Genomic DNA, 18,913 nt, shown 5'->3' on the forward strand with positions numbered 1-18,913 from the left:
GGAGCATACTTCTAAAAATACATTAATGTAATGAAAAATACAAGTTTGTTTTGCGGGTTGCAACAGATAGCTCAAGCAGGCTGTTGTCAGGAAATAAGTAAAAATAGACAGGAAGTGCTGAGCATTTATTTCCTTCCATGGCAGAAGTACATTTATAAATTCATAGCCTTTTTTCAAGGAACTTGTCAATAAGACACCAAGCAAGTAGTAACAATTAAAAAAACATCAGACTTTACAATTTACAAAAAAAAATATTTATTCATGTTAAGTTTGAAATTTTCTTTAAAGGAGTAGCACGAAGTCACTAAAGGAGTGTTAAAATCCAGTTACTGCCTGTAAATTTTTTGAAAAGCACAGATAAATCGCATTTGTGATCAAAAGAGGTTCAATAAAGAAGAGCATTGGGAGCTTTGATCTCTCCAAAATCTTAACGGCAAGTCTTCTATATGCCAATCCTCATTAGGGTACACGCCTTATACCAGATATTAACACTAAACAGAGCTGCCAGTCTTGACAAATTAATAATTTATTAAAACAAAGAAGAATCCACAATGCTCATGTTTTTGCTGCATTATATACATATGATATATTTGTGTGCCTCAGAAATAAACATCAAAGCTTCTCATGCTCTATTTATATGGTTTGTACTTTTCATATTAACAGTCACTTGCATTTCATTCCAATGATTTACAGAGCAATTAGCAAAGCTTATAAGTTGAAGAGACTAGTAGCACAGATCATAGTAGACAGTCTTTTCTGTTGGTACAAAATAAACACAATTGTGTAAAGAGGACAAAGATATGGGCTTGCATAAAATGAACTATTTCACCTGATTTTGTGTTCTCATTTACTGCATAAGCATTAATTTCTGCTTTATGAATTGTCAGACATCAGAGCTAGATTCAGCAATACCCCAGTACGCAGGTACTGATAAAAACAAATTCTGAAGTGCGCTGCAATGTCGGCAAATTTGCAATCAACAAAATGGAACCACTTAATTCCCTCTTGATCAGGTTATTTTCCAGCGGTGGAATTACGGAAGGGTCGTTGATATTTCTGGTGTCGGGCAAGCTCCTTAAGAGGTGGCTTGGAGGTCACTGTGACTTAAAAACAACTTTTGACAAATCGGCTTTTTTTGGTGGGCCCCCTCGGGGTTTGGCTTTTTAGGAGGCCTTTACAACAGGTCCTGCATGCCTAGCGACTCCTGTATTTCACTTCATCCTCAGTTGTAAAACCTTTAACCCTACTGCGCTCTTTAAAGTTGTGTCCAGCTCTGAAACTAGGACAGATTTAAGGTCACCTGCAGATATCCATAACAACACACACACGAGAAATACAATTATTCAGTTAAGATATTAAGGGCTCAGCTGGAATGAAAATAAAATCCTGATATCAGGCTCTTGGAAACCCTGCTTTACAAGAATGGTTTTACTTTATCTCTGTCTCATGGTCTCATTTTTATTAGGCCCCTCTCTAAAAGTACATATTTCAAAGTGCAGTGCAAAATTAAAATACTATTCCCTTGACTATATTTGATCCATTATACCCTTTATAAATATTAAAAGCAGTTGAAAACTGCCTCTGTCAATCACTCCACTTTCACATTAAATACTGAAAGTTGTTTTAATACGGAATCTCTGTCCAATCAAACACTGAAATGTCCTATTATCGTAATACTAGTAATCACTGTTTGACACAAGAAAACAAGCTTCCTGCAACTGACTGACAAAAACACTGACAAAACCTCTGCTACTGTACTTTCCTTAGCAGCCAAGGCAACCAAAATGACATTGTAATTTGACCATGTTCCTGTTGGTCAGCCATCTGTTTCCATTTAGCTGTAGTATGACATGTAGTTTGGGCATGCGGTTGCCCTAACTATGCAACTCCAGTGTTGTTTCCTCTTACACCTGTCCTATCTGGCATAGCACAAAGGCTTTGGGAAATGTGTAGATGTGAAAGTCAGTTTCACAGATGGGATGGGAAGTTCAGCTTATGGATATATGGAAATTAAGTAATTAATACCTTGAATAACTGTTCTTGATAGCTACATTACAGACTGGCCATTATGTCCAAAAAGTTATTTTTATTGATGTAAGTCTGTAACTAATCTAACCAAAATTGCACATAAGCAAAACAATCTTTATATTCTAAACCTGAATGTTGTTGTGCTATCTTATCAATAGAATACCAGCAATTAGATTTTTCCAAATTACATGGAAAAACGGCTACACCAAGAGACAAATTATTTAGGCAAGAAACCATATTGTACACCATGGTTAGTTCTATTAAAATAATTAAAGTTTACCCTTGGATTAAATGCCATGGATTTAGAGCCAATGTAAAAGCAATGTGACGTGGTATTTTAATGAAATGGCTCACAAGTACTGGCACTAATGAGAATTGCTACTGTTACACAGTTAACTTGTGCTTTGCTGTGGAAGGAACTGGACTTTTACAAGGGTTTTTCAGTGCAACTTGTTTATAAAGAGATTCTTGGCCGTTAAATTTTAATCTGTTTTTAGGGCAGATATCATAATCTGAACCACAGCAGCTTATAAGGGTCTAGGCAGTACAAGGTGAACTGGAATAAAAATTCATAATGGTCTTATTAGCACCGCATCTGAACACTTGTAGCTACATCACGTGTAATTGTAAGGCATCTATATGTATCCATAAAAATGAATGCATGTGCTATCAAGGCACATATACAATAAGTGACTTAAGCTGTCCTTCAGTCTGTGATAATGAATTGAGCTGCACCACTAGTTTTTCCTAACTTTTGAAAGCTCATGAACTCTTCTGTACAGCAGGTAGTGTGCCCTGTAGGCGTCTTCCATATTTTTATAGTACCAGTGTTAATAGTGTTCATTGCATATATCAGCATTTTATCCTGTTATAATACAAAGCTATGTGTGTCGCCTTTGGTTTGTCATGGCTTCTGAATATTTCAGTTGGTTTTTCGTTGCAAATCTTTATTCCCATAGCTGGATCCCTTGTCTATCTCTGTGACTCCAATCATCCACCGAACTCCAACAGAAGCTTGAAACAAAAAAAAAGGGAGAGCAAGTTGTTCTGTAAAGTACCATTACACACAGCAACAATATTAATAACATGAATCTTGGAGGATTGGGTGGGTGCTTAGTTCATGGATAAAATGTTTAGTACATAGTCAATGTCCACAAAGGCATAATACTGCCCATACCTGGTAAATAATTAATGCATTGCTAGGTGTACAAAGCACTATATCATGCATTTACTGTCAAATCAGTGCATCACTGTAATCAGTGTCAACACTGAAACAAAAGAGACCATGGCTGTAGGCCTGTACAGGGGTATTTACAGTGTAATACTACAACATTTTCCCCTTCTATTTCATCATCTGCTAATTCCAAAGTACAAAATACGCTTGTTTCATAAACTATAATTTGGATAAAGAAGCAATAAATCCTAAGGACAGGAAAGACAGATGCTCCTGCGGATATCAAAATCCTCAGCGCAGCTGGTTCACAAGCTTGTCAACACATTAGGAATCAAAAGCCATGTAATGTCATGTGAACCTTTTCTAAAAGCTTTCAGTCTCTGGCTGTGCTAACCAGCAGCCTCTGCTGAGACAGTCTGTATGTTTGACGAGAGAGTGGATGGCTTGAGACAGCAGATGATCTCAAATCATTTAATAGTTTTGTTTTGAATCAGTAACTTATTTATGGGTTGCCTTAGGTTTTCAGTCAAATCCTCCACATCATCTCAGAAGACTCTTAACTCCACAGCATAGAAAACATTCTTTTTATATTATGTTGTGAAAGGACTGTTAAGATTGTAGGGAAGATTGAATGCTTTAAAACATGCAGATTATTCTCTTTAAAGTTTTCAATAACACTGCAATATCATTCATCACTTACTTAAATTCTTATCACTAAACATACAAAGTAAGTTAAGCAAGTACATTTTTTTCAGCCTGGGTCATTTTCAAAATTACCACCAGCACTATTATGATAGTGACTCTTGGTACGTTTGCCCTGTCTTTTATTTTTAAAGCTTTCTTGAGCTTATTTCTTGAAAACTTGCAACCATTATTTAATCCATTAAATGAGCACATACCATTACAGAAGAACATTACTGTAACAGATAAAACTCGTTCTGTAATTTGAAGGTACTTGGCCCATCAAGTTCCTCAATTTTGTAAGACTTTACATAAACCAGGATTGAAAAAATGAGTGTCATGCAATTCAACTGCAAGGCAGCATGCTTTAAAATTCCATACTTCCAGTGATGTAAAGCTATACTTACGAGTACCTGACTGACAGTTTGCTAATAAAATATTTGGACATAGGAAAAAAAAAGAATTAATCACGCTTGATATGATATGATATAAATCCCAAATATTCTACAAGCATTCATTCGAGTGAGGACCCCAAGGCTTAAAGCTGCTCATTCCAATTCTATACGTGAGATAATAACCCAGAAATTAACAACAAACTTTTAAATTGGTATTAGCATAAAGAAAGTCTACCTCAATAAGGGAGACACAGAAAATAAGGGACTGGTTCAGGATCCCATTGGTTTTCTTGTGGATCAATATGTACTTTATATAAAATGTTACCATTTTTTTTAGTAGGTCTAATAGTGTCCTTCAGGGATACCCTTCTTTCTTCAGCATGGATTTCCTATCGTACCGACCCCCCTTCCCATTTTTACATCTTGCCCTTCCCTCCCCTAGCCACTGTCCTCAGAGCAGCTGGGACCCCACCAGTGTCGTCCTGGCATGCCTGAGGCACAGAATTCTGTGCTGGTTCAGCGATGTACTGCGGACGCTTTAGTTTCAAAGGTGCCTTTGCAAGCACACTGACCTGCCACACAGAGGGCGATGAAGCTGAAGAGCGTCATGGAGGAGCCGGTGCTGATCACGCTGACCAACAGATGGCCGAGGGGGTACAGCAGGAGAGCTGCCCAGAAGAGAAAGTTAAGGAGAGCCCAGGGACGCCGTGGCGGGCTGACTGCCTGGCCTGGGAAGCGCCCAGTTTTATAGTACTCCTCCTGAAAAGCATCCTAGTGGAGAAAAGGAGTGGATAAGCAGCATCAGCACTGGGTTGGTTCCGATGAAAAAGCAAGGCTTTCATTTTAAACTTTGAAAAAGATATTTACATAATATGAAAAGTGTATTTAACTTACAGTTGGGCTGAACTGTTTCTAACAGTTCTTGTGTTGGGTGTGCAGTACTGTATTGATAAAAATCTTTGAGTACCTAAGGATACACTCCAGAGATTAAATAATGGTTACCTCAAACACTAAAAGTACACTTTCATGCATGCATGCTCATTTAGAGAGAAATTATTTAGCAAGAGAGTCTTTCAGCCAGACTATGAATTAGTCCTTCCTTTCAAATGGTACAGTGCTTCTGGAGGTATGAACACAGAAACTTAAAAGGCACAGGCAATTAAAAAACACCAGGTATTCAAATCCTTTCCCGTTTAATGGGTTTGGTACACTTTTTAATTAAAAAAAAGATCACTTAATCAAAACATTAAATAAGCTGTCTCAGCCATATTCTACAGTGGAAATCAGGGTAGTTCTCACCTTTTCCTGGTACAGTTTGTGGAGCCAGTTAGAACACTCTACCTCATCTTCAGGAATGTTTTCTAAAGGAATCCGCCTAGGAACAAGAAGAAATAAATAAAGTCCAAGATTTAACACCATCCACATTTCTCTCCTTTAGTGTTTAGATTTTGACATGTGCCCTTTTACTTTTTTATATGAATTGTAAGAATTCTATGTACAGCAGGCATGTTATACATAGGGTATGTACAGTAGTATCCCAAATGACTACTCACAAAGATACCGATTAAAACTCTCCAGGAGTTTCTTGTTGTGCATGATACAAGAGATTAGTGTTATAGGAAGTATTTTAAATAGTTATGTACGTAGTACTTGCAGTGTGCGTAAAACAGAATGCATGTTAACACAAGAAAATTAGGGCAATGCTCCTTTTTGTCATTTTAAAATGTTCAGTTATATTCCTGGACTACAGGGTCTACTGGTTTTCCATTACCCCCAGGCATTTAACCTTCCTCTACCACCTACGGGTCTGACAGTTTTCAAAACCAGGAGGCTTTGTTTTAAAAATTCAGTTTGGTATTTGCATGGCATTGGAAAGCCTGATAGACTGGCATATCCCATCCAGGGAGTTTTTCTTTTCTTCTCTTTTCAGCATGGAATAAACCTACACATGCTGATGCAGCTATCTGTTTGAACTGTATCAAATAGTGATGTAACCTTTTAGAAATTAATCCAACACACTATCCATAAAAATAAAAAGGACCGCTACCAAGTAAATGTTTTCAAAATATTATTTGAAATACTAGAGCAAACTTTCCACAATTATTTGCACATTGTGCCCAGAAGTATCAAAGTTGTGTGATTGTGCAGAGTGCAATTGCAACTACAAGTTCCTGTGATGACATGCCTCTTACCTCACATATAAATCTGCATGATACTTTTTCCCATTGAGAAGTCCCAGTAGAGTTGGGTTTTCATTGTTTCTGAAATTAAGTGTAGAATCGTACACGGCAGCAACTACAGAGCAAACAGAGAGTAAAACCACACAATGAGTCAGCACATCTGTCCTTGCATTTCACCTGATGACTTGGGTTAAAAGTTTCATGGGCATTATTCACACCTGCTTTTTTTACTCTGAGCTTGCAAACTGAAAAAAGCCAAAAGGTGAAGAAGAAAAAGATAAGCAAAATCACTTAAACTGTAACTGAAACAAAGTCAGTTATTAAATGAAAAAGACCTCCTTTTGTGTAACATGTTCACTGAAATTTTACTGAACAAGCATGAGATAAGTAAATTCATTATGCCGATTAACACAGTTGGAAGCAATAAACTGTGCATCAGCACCACATGGATTGCACCAGGGTGCAGATGATTTGGGATTCCCATTCTTCCCAATAATTTCAGTGACCCCAATTGTGGTAACAGTATCTTATACCATCCCTTGTAGATTTATAGTAACTAGTGTCTCAAGGTCCTTTCTGCAGAGGGAATATTTGTATCTGTGTCCCTAAACTGTAGGCAATCAAGCCCTGCTTTCACTTTGCCCAGATGCATGTCAAAATGAAGTTTGTTCCTTTTCTGTTGCAACTCTAGACAATAAAAAAAAATGGTGGACTCATAAAGCTCTGACTCACAGCTCTGCTACCATGGAGAAAATCAAAGTACATCAACACATTATTTACTTAGGCACAGGCTCTTAAAGTCAGAATTGACCAGATCCCATACTCAGCTATTACAGGACACGAGTTAACATTACTCCAGTGTTTCTGCATGGCAGGTACAATGAGTTCTCTCTTTACTTCTCAAATGTCTCAGTACAACAAACATACGATAATAAAATATTGCGATGAACTCCTTTCTGCTCCTTACCAGAATTGCGCAGGTTCTGCACAGTGACACAAAAGCCTTTTGTTCTGGGCAGGAGATGGTATTTGAGCTTGGGCAGCCCCTTAGCTTCTGCCACCTGCATGCTGATCTGATGCTTCTTCTCTGTGAAACGTGTCCCTTCACAGTGTAATAGAAACTGCAAAAACACAGAAATGACATCAAGGTGATGTTAAAGATGCATCAATGGCTATAGTTCTTTTTTTTTGAAAGCTGTAGAATGTTACCTACTACGTGTATTATGGCTCTCAGGGTCATATTATATGATATATTAATCATGGCCTTTCCCTCAGCCTTCATTTACTTTTTTAATGAATAATACAGATCTAAAAAGGATGTATTTAGCCTGCCAAATGAACTCACAAAACTAGTATGCTGGAATGCCTTATACTCGAAAGCATCACTGATATCCTGATACAGTAAGTGCAAATGTAGTGCAAGAATCACTCGTTTGTAACGTTCTAGTCAAAAATAATAAAATGAGTTGGGCCAAATGATCCCAATTCTGCCCCTAGCAATCCCGAGCCAAATGTTCATCACAGCTTGGGAAATTCCAGTCACAATCAGTTAGTGACATGACCCAGACTCAAACTCTCAATGTCAAGATCACAGAGCTCAAGCTGTGCTTGAAGTAAGCTCTCTTTACTTGCTGAGCCACTCATGAGCCCCTTGTAACAAATTTGTCAGCCAACAAACAATTTGATTTGTCTTTGGGGAGAATCAAAACTGTCCTACCCTGAAACAAACCCACTGCTGGTTTTAAAGCTGCCACAAATCAGGTACACAATTTTTCAGATCAGTAAAAGAGAAGGTTCATGTCCCATAAGGAGAACACTGCAGAAAGCACTTATGTTGGGATGTTCAGCTGGACTGTACTTGCGGAGCATTTTTCAGTTGGTCATACCCAGTAGTTCACGGGATAGTCTCGGAGGTTTTGTAAACTCTTCGCCACCATCGTTCGATCCTCCTCCCACTTCCGCTTGCAGAAGACAATCTCAAGGAAGTACCACATCCAGCCAATGAGAGGTACATAAGACAGCTCTTTTTTAGCCAGGACCTTGGAGCTCTGAAAGAAAAGGATTCTCTTAGAGCCATCAGAACAAGGCGTAACTAAGACTGCTGCTGGTCTGAGGCCTATACTGTATAATATCTTTGGTACTGTACGTATGCCCGTTTTTAAAGAAGCAGTTGCCAAAGGAATTTTCTGCTGTAGAGTAAGTCGTGTGTGCCTTGTGAGAAGAGGGTTTTGAAAATGGACAGGAAACAGTCAGATCCTATGGCTACTCCACATAAACAAAGGCTATGAACCTTGTTGTAAAGGGCGTAAACACTAGCATAAAATAAATACTAGATTTACGTGTAATGCCAGTATATATTTAAATTGAGTACTTGAGGCTACGTTTTGCATTTAAAACATTGTCAGTCTATGAAATTTCAGGTCTCGTCTATCATTTTATTTGATTCATAAAAATTCTATGTATTTCAATTATTGCACAAAATATTTTAATGATTGTATATGGACAGGCTTACTACTGTTCAATAGTAAAAAATATAAATTAAGGGTACAGTTTCACAATCAAACATTTAGAGAATCTCTTTTCAGTAAGTATTTCAGTAAGCTTGCACTCCTAAACAAAATTAGGTTCTCCAGTTATTAAGAAGTTAGCTCGAAAACAAAACAAACAGAAAAACAAACAATATTTATAACTTAATGCCATCTCTTACCCCTAGGACTCCAAATCTTTCACAAAAGGTCCAACCGCAGAGGAAGTCAATCTCAAAGTTGTGATTAAGGATGACAATGGCGTTTTCTTTGCCATAGAGTTTATAGCTTTCCAGATCAGTGTAGAGCCTGCACTCAGTACCCGACCACCACTCAAGCAGGGCCACCATCTCTACAGGGAAGCACAAGAAGCCGAGAAATGTCACAGCCACACAGGTTTTTAAAGACCCTAATGTCAAATTGCAGAATTCAAAACTACACTTCATGAGAACCTCACAACTGTCACCTCATGGGGTCACCGTCAGCACAGGAACCACTAAATACATTCCATAAATAAACAGATACAAATTCCTATTTGCCCTCTGTATTAACTTCTCCCTTATGAGCTGGCAATATTACTATTAAAAAAATGGTAATTTTTTTCATAGATTTTTAAAGTATCCTAACCCAAACCCCAATCCTAACAAAACTCTAATCGCACATGAATACTTAATGCTGACTATAGACCCGTACCAACAATCCTGAATGAATGAAACACTAGGAGACTAGAGATGAACTTCATGAGCAAGTTCACAAGGGTTTTCATTTGGTTAATGTACAGTACAGTAACATGTGCCTTTCATGGACACAGTGACAATGTTTTTTCATTCTTATATAGTCAGTATTAGATAAAGATACATTGCATATAATATTAAGTTTAGGTCCCTTAAGAAATCACAGCAGTTTGGCACTGCAATGAGAATGACCATCATAGGTCAATACACCTGTTAAGTCACCAAGTTAAAATTAACTTACTTTTAGCAAAGACATTCATAGAACTTTCAGAATAATAGCACACTGGAACTTTCACTGCTAAACAATGACATTACAGTGTTTTTATTTTCCTCCACAGCTTCACATTCACGATCTAAATTATATTGGAAGTGCCATATTGGTGACTCATGGGTACAGGATAAAATCAGGTAGATGTGAAAGTTACATTGGTTACAACAGTTACAGTTCAATACTAGAATTATCCAACAGTTTTGCTTCAGGGGTATTTTCCTGTTTATTTAGTGGGTCTTAATTTAGCTTGTATCATAGATTAAACCTTATAGACGAAAAAAGCACTAGAAAAGGCTTTAAGGAGATAAACCTCTTAAATGTCCTTGCATCTCCTCTTAAGTGTCCTTGCATCTTAGAGCTTCCCTTTATACATGTCAAATTGTTGCTGTGCTGTGGATAGAAGCTATACCTGTACTGAAGTTCTTCCAGTTGAATGCAATAAAAACCCTATGTGTACATGTTCTAAAGATCAATTCAGATTTGCCCTAGTGTAATTTCCCTTTCAGCAAAATTCACTAGAATTATAAAGCAACAGCTGTGAGAGTAGCATGAATGTGGTAGTGATGGGCACAGGGCACTCACGGCTCGCTATGCAGTATCCCAGCCTGCAGTTCAGCCTCCTGTAGAACTGCTTGTTGAATGGCCAGATTAACAGGGTTAATAGCTGAATGAAGTTGATGATGAGGCCACTGACAAGGAACACATAGCAGATAAGGAGATGACAGAGGAACTGCGATTTCACAAACTCCAGCACTCCCATTCTTCAGAAGTAAACAGACCTCAGCTGGAATAGCCTGTAAAAAATGATGATTAGTGCACTCTAAAAAGGGGGAAAAATTAATTAATACTTATATCTTTATTATAGTGGTTATTCTTATGAAAAACTTCACAAATTTACAACATTTGGAGCTTGTGCAACAAATGGTCAAAGAAAAACAATGTGCATTGTTAAATACAACAAGCTGAAGATAAAGAATTGCTGGAAAGGAACAAAGTCACTAACAGTACTTTTCTAATACACAGACATGTGCTTTATTTGGTAAAGTGCCTCGCACAACTCTACTGATCATTGTTAATAAGCTATGGCCTGGCCAGACAGCAGATCTGAACCCCTCTGAGAACATGTTCCTAGTTTCATAGGATCTCTTTATTAGGGTCCTCACTAACCTACTGGCAAAAGCGGAGAACCAACTAAAACCCTAAAGACAAAACAGGATCATCAGTACAGTGAAGGCTGGGAAATTACATCTTCTCTAAGCCCATGTTACTGTTAGTGCAGTGATGTGCACACAGCTAAAAGCTTCTCTGTTGTGCAGACTGCACTGCACTTACTCTTTTGGTTTTGTGCAAGAGCTGCTTTTCTTTACAGGCTCAACAAATACAGGAAGTTTCATCAGAGAAACACCCATGCACTCCTGGTTAAGCAGAAGTTAAAATGTAAGCACCTGGTATTTACTAATCCCAACTGAAAGGGAACATTACCCTAACACAGTGTGTAGCAAGACCACTTCACTTTTTACAATGCATCTTACTCAGTATACAGTACGTCACAGTGTTATGTAAGGAGGTTAATCTTTCTAAAACAATTACAACCTATTTCTCTAAAACATGTTTTCACATATATTAGACTGCAGCTATTCACCTCCTCACACTGCTGGGGACTTTGTGCTGTCTTTTCAGGTTGAAGGACCACAATACACATTACAGTCCTGCAGCTCACAGCAACAGACTAGAAGTCTCACCAGTCTATAAAGTCTACCTCCTACAAATCTACCTAGAAAGAAATCGTAGAGATTAAAGTATTCATATTTCTCCTACAAGATTCTTAATGCACTTCATATACAGTACTGTACACTGAAGTACATTCCTACGGTAAGATTGTATGTACCTAGTTTAGGTACACTACTGAAGCTCAACTTTAATGAGTATGTTTCTGAGTTCAGTTATAACTGAAACAAATCATGTATCAAAAACATATTTTAGTTGTTGTAAAGCCACTGTATACCTTAGTATTGTAGCTTTACAAAATAATGATACAAAGTAGTTTTCATTATCTCTTTACAAAGTTATAATATTATCAGTTCCGCCATATTGTTAAGCTTTTTTAAAAATGAAAAAGTTGGGAGAAGTACTCTATCAGTGGCTGTTTAGTTAATAACTCAGGGTACTTTGCTCTTCAACTTAAGAGGAAAACAATGGTTGCCAACCCTTGTGAAATAGTTTGTGGTTTCATCTGGTTACAGGAAGAATGGTTTGTACAAAACAGCATTGCACTGGTCTGAGGGAAACCAGCTGCGATATTTGTTAAAGATACCATGCCTTCTTGTGAAAAATCGACATGGCTGTAGATCAATAATTTCCACATACAGTAGATCACCTTTTCTACAAAGATGAAATTTCATATCTTTTTAAATAATGTTTTGAGTTAATATTAATATTTACATGGTACACTGTCTAACCTTTATCACACTACACTGGCGTCACACCTGTTTGTACAAAAACCATTTTAAAATAGTAACTGGACTAATATCATTTATTTCACTTTCACATGGTTGTATTACAATAACAATTACTTTACTATGCTTTCTTCTAATGTTCTAGGTAAAGTAAACAGTAAATTACCTAAATCTATCATCACTTATGTTGCAAAATGAAGATGGATAGCTCTGTGATTGAGACACCCACAGAACATATGTCTGATTTCTCTATACTGCCTTTTATGAAACAAAAAATAATCTGCTTCAGCAGGAATTTAGGGTAGACATTTTTAATTTAAATAGAATTTCAATTCCATACTGACTCTCTATGGGCAAATATTTGATAAGTTTATAACTGATGATTTGATTACAGTGTTTTTCACTAGTCAGGTGCAATTATAACTGTGCTCTTAAATATTTTTTTTTCTAAGCACAATCAATGACAAAAAAGAATTGGAAAAGCAAAAATCTATAATTGTAGATATATAGGGTGGTTTTGGTATGTATGCTGGCATTGTTAGTTTCACAGTTACAGAACCTGCAAACTCGTGTTCAAAGTCATCCAGTTTGTGATGAAACCAAATGTGTCTGAGTCTTCATTTGTAGAGGAAATTCAGCAATATGAGTGGAAAATACACAGTTCACTGAACATGTAATCTCAACTCAATCAGGTCTCAGATTCCTTGCTATTGATCAACTTTACAAAAGGATGTCTCAAATGTGATAAAAGACAGAAGATGTTTAACATAAACAAATCTGTGAAAACAGATTTTAAATCAGTAAAGTTATGCTTCCTTAAATTACTAGAGCACAATGCACTTTTAAATATTGCCTATTGAAACAATGCACAGTATTATGAACGCCAGGCAGTTAGGTTTGATTGCCATGGTTTTAAAGTTCTCCTACTGAGTCTCACCACAGAATCATGTCTCATTAAGTAATTTGCTATAAAGCTTTGCTTGGCTTGATTTGGGCTTGACAACTCAGTACAACCTCACTGTGCAGATGCCTATACAAGTAATGATTATTGGGCTTCCTTTGGTCAAGTCATTCAATGTTACAGAAAAGCAGGTGAAGCAGAAACAAACCCAACTGGTCTTGTTTCAAATGTGAGATGACATCACTAACACAAGTTCTACAACATTTTGGGAACTAACTGGGGAACGTTTCTTCCAGTTGGTAAGAAGTTAAAACTCATGCACTCTTAACTAGAAAAATCATTGTTTCTTTTGCTCAAGGTGACAGCAGAAAAGAACTTACATTATATTGATCTTAGGGCTGTTAGTAAACCTCCCAGCTAATGGAAGTAAGCTTGTTTAATTTATTGCAGTATTTTGCATACAGAACATGACTCTGGAACCCAGTTCTACATATCTGTTACTTTTCAATGCCTTTTCTTTAGAAGTTGATAAAGTGCAGAATAGTTAGTATAAGAAGATTACAAAATATAGAACATGTTATAGTGTATTAAATAAGATGGAGACAGAAATCTTCTAGTTGGCTTTGCACTGATAAAAACTGCAAATAGCAGAAAAAAAGGCTTTCTTGCCCTACATTCCTTCAAAACTAAAAGCAGAACATCACATAGTACGACATTTAAAAGAACAGTTAAATAGTTTAAAAGAATAACTCAAGCTGTGGATATAACACTTGGACATATTTAAAGTTGCGGGCCCTAAAATGCAGCAAGTGCAGCGGTCTCTGGAACAGGTAGGTACAGTTTGTAGAGCTGTGGTTTTGAAGTTATGCTGTGTGCTCAGGTGTGTTTGCCCCTCCCTGGGCAGGAGCACTATCTCTCTTTACATCACCACTGATTGTGCAATGACATCCTGCTCACTCAACTGGTCATGGCAATTTGACAGTTAAGCTGAAAAGTTAATATTTATCAACTGTGGTTTATTGCTTTAATTTCCAATTCATGTGCTTGCTTTCTTTATAAAATGTCATAAAAAGCAAACTACAAAAAAATCAATACTTATTCACTAGTGCTAGCACTCATACATAAAAATATTTTGGTGTGCCGAACCAAAGAGTGTCAAACATTGTAAATATTTTTGTTTTAGTTTCTGAACTAAAATAAGTAATTCCCAACAAACATTTTGTTCACAGCGCAGCTGAAAACATCGATACATTTTTAAAGGATGAGGTAATTACATATCTGTAAAAAAACCCAAATTTAAAACATGTTATCACTTGCCTCTGTTTTTTTAATATTCCTGAGTCTGCTGCATTTTTAATTTTAAAATTATTTTCAACACCATTCCTATGACTGAAAATAAAGTATTCAGATTCTAAACACATCCTAATTCCAACTTTATCCTCAGTGCTAACACAACCATAACCACACATACTGAATAGCATGTACAGGAGATAGCTGTGTCAGCATGCGTAGGCTGCAAAGGCACAAGTAAAGGTTTCTTCTATGCTGAAAAGAGAAGAAAAGAAACAACGTTTCGACTGTGGAGCCTTCTTCGGATGTCTTGGGGGAGCCTTTTTTTGACCCAAAGAAGATTCCAAAGCCAAAACGTTGTTTCTTTTCTTCTCTTTTCAGAGAAGAAACCTTTACTTGTTCCTTGCATACTGTATATGCACCTGGAAACATGGAAACATACAGTACTAAAAAGTCTTCGGAATTATAGCATGACCCTATAATGGATTATGCAATACTTACTGATTAACCAATTCAATACAACATTTTGACATTCACAAAGTTCTATTTCCTGTTGGTAATAGTTTAAATATGGAGGGACAATAATGCTAACTTCAAGAGTCTGCTTTTTGTGTTAACAGTGGCAATAAACTGCCTATTATTGTATGTTGTCCACATTTTGAGACCAATGTTCCACTAAGTGTTATGGCAAAAGACATAAATGTAATGCCTTAATAGTTCCAAAGTTTCAGGCAATCTAAATAAAATATTTCAAAGACTTTGCATGAATCTGAGATTAATGTCATGTTCTTGTCCACAGTAATGCTGGATCTTAAACCAACAGCACACCTGTGAGGATGATTCAGACTGAAATGCATATCCATTTCAACCAAATATAACTGCTGATCTAGTAGATGTTTTGCAGAGTGAGCATAGAAATATGCCTGTGATAATGTCTCTGCCAGTCTACATCAAGCTGTAAGTATTCATATTACTGATGGACCCACCAGATTTCAATAATTAACTCAATCCATCTCTGCCAGACTATTGTTTAAAAATGATTAAATGGTGTAATCAAGGTTGAGCCCAATTTTTAAAAGATTTGTCTTTACATTTTATATTACTCTTTAGTATAGCCCCTGTCCTAATAGCACAAAACACATTTATGTAAACAAAAATGTTCCATGACAAAATTACATTTAGATATAAGCCCAACTCCAAGACAAAACACTAACTGTATCTCTGAATCACCTGGATACTTCAAAATAAGCTGTCAATTGTAAAAACATTCTAATATTTTGTGTCAATATACATGTCAAAAGTAAAACATCCACGAAGGCAGATGATGTGAAAAAATAAAAAAGTGCACATTATTACACTACTCAGTCTCAGTGAGAAATTATGCAGAAAATGAATTTGATTTGAGACCTAAAGTTCTACTTTGGGCTTTTATCAGGTTATTGTTTAAATTATGTTTCTCCTGCAACTTAACAAAACTAACCCTGACAGGAAGTTTTTCTTTGCTTTCAGACACTCCAGGTCTGGTTGGTGAGCACAGCTTCAGGATACTGCAACTTGCAGGGTAGATGGAGAGGAGCTCCAGCTGACTAACTGGGAAATTGACTAGCATTTAAGACTATAAGGTAGAGCACAATGGAAAACAAAAGTGCAAAGAGAGGGAAACTTTGGACTGAACAGGAAGTGTGCAATGTATCTTGAAATAAGATATTTAGCCCTCAGGACAAACGACTGACAGAACAGGCTTTTACAGTTCCTTTCGTACAGAAGGGAAAAAACAAATGTACCACATGTTGATAATCAAAACTGATGCAGTATGGTACTTGTTTGATGTGGAAAAAACAACTAAAAAAAAGGTCTTGGAAAAACAGACATATCACAAACCCCCATCACCAGGGAAATTAAAATACCCATGTGACAAGAGTTTAAAAAAATAACCTAGCAATAAAAGAAGGACTTATACAAGCATGAGTCTAATCCACATTTACAGTAAAGCACACCTTCTATCTTCTGTCTTACTATCTATATGAATGTGTTGTACATGCATGAATGGTGGGCCTGTGTCTGCCTTTCTGAGCAATTACTCTGCAGTTACCATGGAAACTGAAAAGAGACATGCCACCAACCAGTCCCACATGACACAGTTGATAACTAGAACATTCCCTCAGCCTCTGCTTTGATACACACACTGGAGCCCAGCAGCCTGCTTACAACACAGATCACTCACTTTTAGTTTTGGTTTCTTGCCTGGGTGCGCTCCACACGCAGAAACCTCAAAGCCAAGATAGTTCATTTTTTTCCACCCTATTGGTATACTTTCTTTGCTCAGGCAGCCATGGCCCTTCAAACATAAGAAACCCATGAAGCACAAAAGGATGTGAAACAAATGAAGGGAACAAAAAATAACCCATACAGAATATTAAGGAGCATGTACTGTACCTCGTGCCTGGTATTCCTGACCACATGGACTGCAGAACGTCACTGAGGGGGAAGTAGGAGCGAGGAGGAGACAAGCAGAGATGGAGTGAGGGGAGTGCAACAATTTCTTGCACAGCAGATCAGCACAAAGCCAGCCACAGCCCTCTGCATAGACCCCACCCAGTGCAGGCAAACTCCACCCCAGGGGTGGTATCCTTGTTGGAGGGAAGCCTGCGCCTCCCGTCAGATCACTTCCTGCCACAGCTCACAGCTCACAGCTCAGTCAGCAGCCGGGGTCTCAAAACACAGTCCTCTGGGGCCTCTGGGGAGAGGGAGGGAACTAGGAAACTAGCTGTTTCATTTACAGCTGTAGAGACAAGGAGGTGGGCACCGAGGTCTGCTAACACATGACTGATACAACAGCACCCCCTGCAGGCTGCACAGCCAAAGGCAAAGATTATCTCCAAAAAGGGAAATCACTTCTAAATGTACAAAAAAACATAGCAATATCAGTAGTCTCAATCCAAGAATACAGCTATGCAGTATACTGTATATTACATGCTGATATGTTGCAGAAGCAACAGCCTTGTGGCTGGAGTGAAAGAACATAGTCTAAATACTCAACTGTACATATTCCCCTACATGCTAATAATCATAGATTACAGATGAGCTACTACAGCAAAAGAGAAATGTGTTCCTACTTTCTATGCATTTGGGAGATTGTTAGGAGAATGTACAGACGTTGAACAATGGAAAAATGTGGTAATATGTATCACAGTTGGAGAAACATGGACAGTCAATTGAGTGCTTTAGCTGTGTCCTGCAGCCCATCAACAATAATATATGAATATGTAGTTCAATATTAATACGTAGTTCAATTCAGAGTTTTCAGAGATATTTTCTTATAGACATTGATTCTTTTTAAGTTGGTTGACCTGTCATGACGTAATTCAGAGAAACTACTGAATTATTTATCATTTTAAAAGAGTAAAGTTTTACTGTTATTTTTAAATACCGTTCTGTCCAACATATACTTTTAATAATATGGTGTTTTCTAAGAAATTCTAATATAAAATTAGTCTAATTTCAGTTGCACATCACCTTCAAGGATTTAGTTCTGATGGTAAACTTATGGTAAACTGGGGTACTACCAGTATTTGCAATTTTTGAATTGCAGCTTTACAATAAATTGTTTTAAAACTAAGGCATTTCTGATAAACATTTAGGATTTTAGTCGCAGCTCTCACTGTGCAGACCGAGCATGGGTGAATTGAGTCATTTTTTATTAAAACTAATTTTTGCATACATTCCTGAAACCGGACAATTCTTGTTAGGTTTTTATGTGTATATCTTTCAGATGCAAATAAGTATTGACAAGAATCCAAATTACATTTGTTGCTACTTCCATGTAAACAAAGAATCTTTGGAATGAAAATCAAATAAAATGTCAACACAATGAAAATCCACTAGAGGGACATATTTCCATACATATCTCTATATAGAACAATTTATATTTTCTCAAAAAGGAGAGAAGCTCTTTATAGAAACAGTTCTTCGTGCTTGCAGGGATCCTAAAAATTCACTATGGACAAACAGAATTTGTAATTTTCTACAGAAAAACATATTTCACCACTTTAAGGAAACTTCTTTATTAATTATGAAAAGTAGGCAGTTGCTTACTATTGTCTCCTTGGCATTATGCATTTGTCATTTTCAAGACAAAAATCAAGTATTTAGCTGGCAGTTCCCTAAAATGATAGACTGGCACACAGTTTTGCTACTGCTGACATGCTGGCTAATTTGCAGGAGAGGTTGTTTGTACTACTCCATCCATGATAAAAATGGCAACAAAATGAAATCAAC

The 18,913-nt window shown here is 37.1% G+C and overlaps 1 protein-coding gene across 3 annotated transcripts; it reads right to left on the reverse strand.

Moving 5' to 3' along the window:
• Positions 1-104: 104 nt before the first annotated feature.
• agpat4 (1-acylglycerol-3-phosphate O-acyltransferase 4 (lysophosphatidic acid acyltransferase, delta)) lies at positions 105-17,324 on the reverse strand. 3 transcript variants are annotated; one of them, XM_088610667.1, is made up of 10 exons: positions 17,072-17,322; positions 16,860-16,973; positions 10,571-10,782; positions 9,166-9,335; positions 8,345-8,506; positions 7,426-7,579; positions 6,471-6,573; positions 5,578-5,653; positions 4,851-5,049; positions 105-3,042 (listed from the first exon to the last, which is right to left on the reverse strand). In XM_088610667.1, the coding sequence occupies exons 3-10, from the start codon at positions 10,746-10,748 to the stop codon at positions 2,951-2,953; spliced, it is 1,134 nt and encodes a 377-aa protein (XP_088466793.1). In that variant the 5' UTR covers positions 10,749-10,782; positions 16,860-16,973; positions 17,072-17,322; the 3' UTR covers positions 105-2,950. The 3 variants fall into 3 exon arrangements, with proteins under 3 accessions (XP_088466793.1, XP_088466792.1, XP_088466795.1); XM_088610666.1 differs by lacking the exon at positions 16,860-16,973 and having other exon boundaries at positions 17,072-17,321; XM_088610669.1 differs by lacking the exons at positions 10,571-10,782; positions 16,860-16,973 and having other exon boundaries at positions 17,072-17,324.
• Positions 17,325-18,913: the final 1,589 nt, after the last annotated feature.

This window comes from Lepisosteus platostomus, chromosome 17 (assembly GCF_059453375.1).
Source record: "Lepisosteus platostomus isolate fLepPlt1 chromosome 17, fLepPlt1.hap1, whole genome shotgun sequence".
Lineage (NCBI taxonomy): Eukaryota > Metazoa > Chordata > Actinopteri > Semionotiformes > Lepisosteidae > Lepisosteus > Lepisosteus platostomus.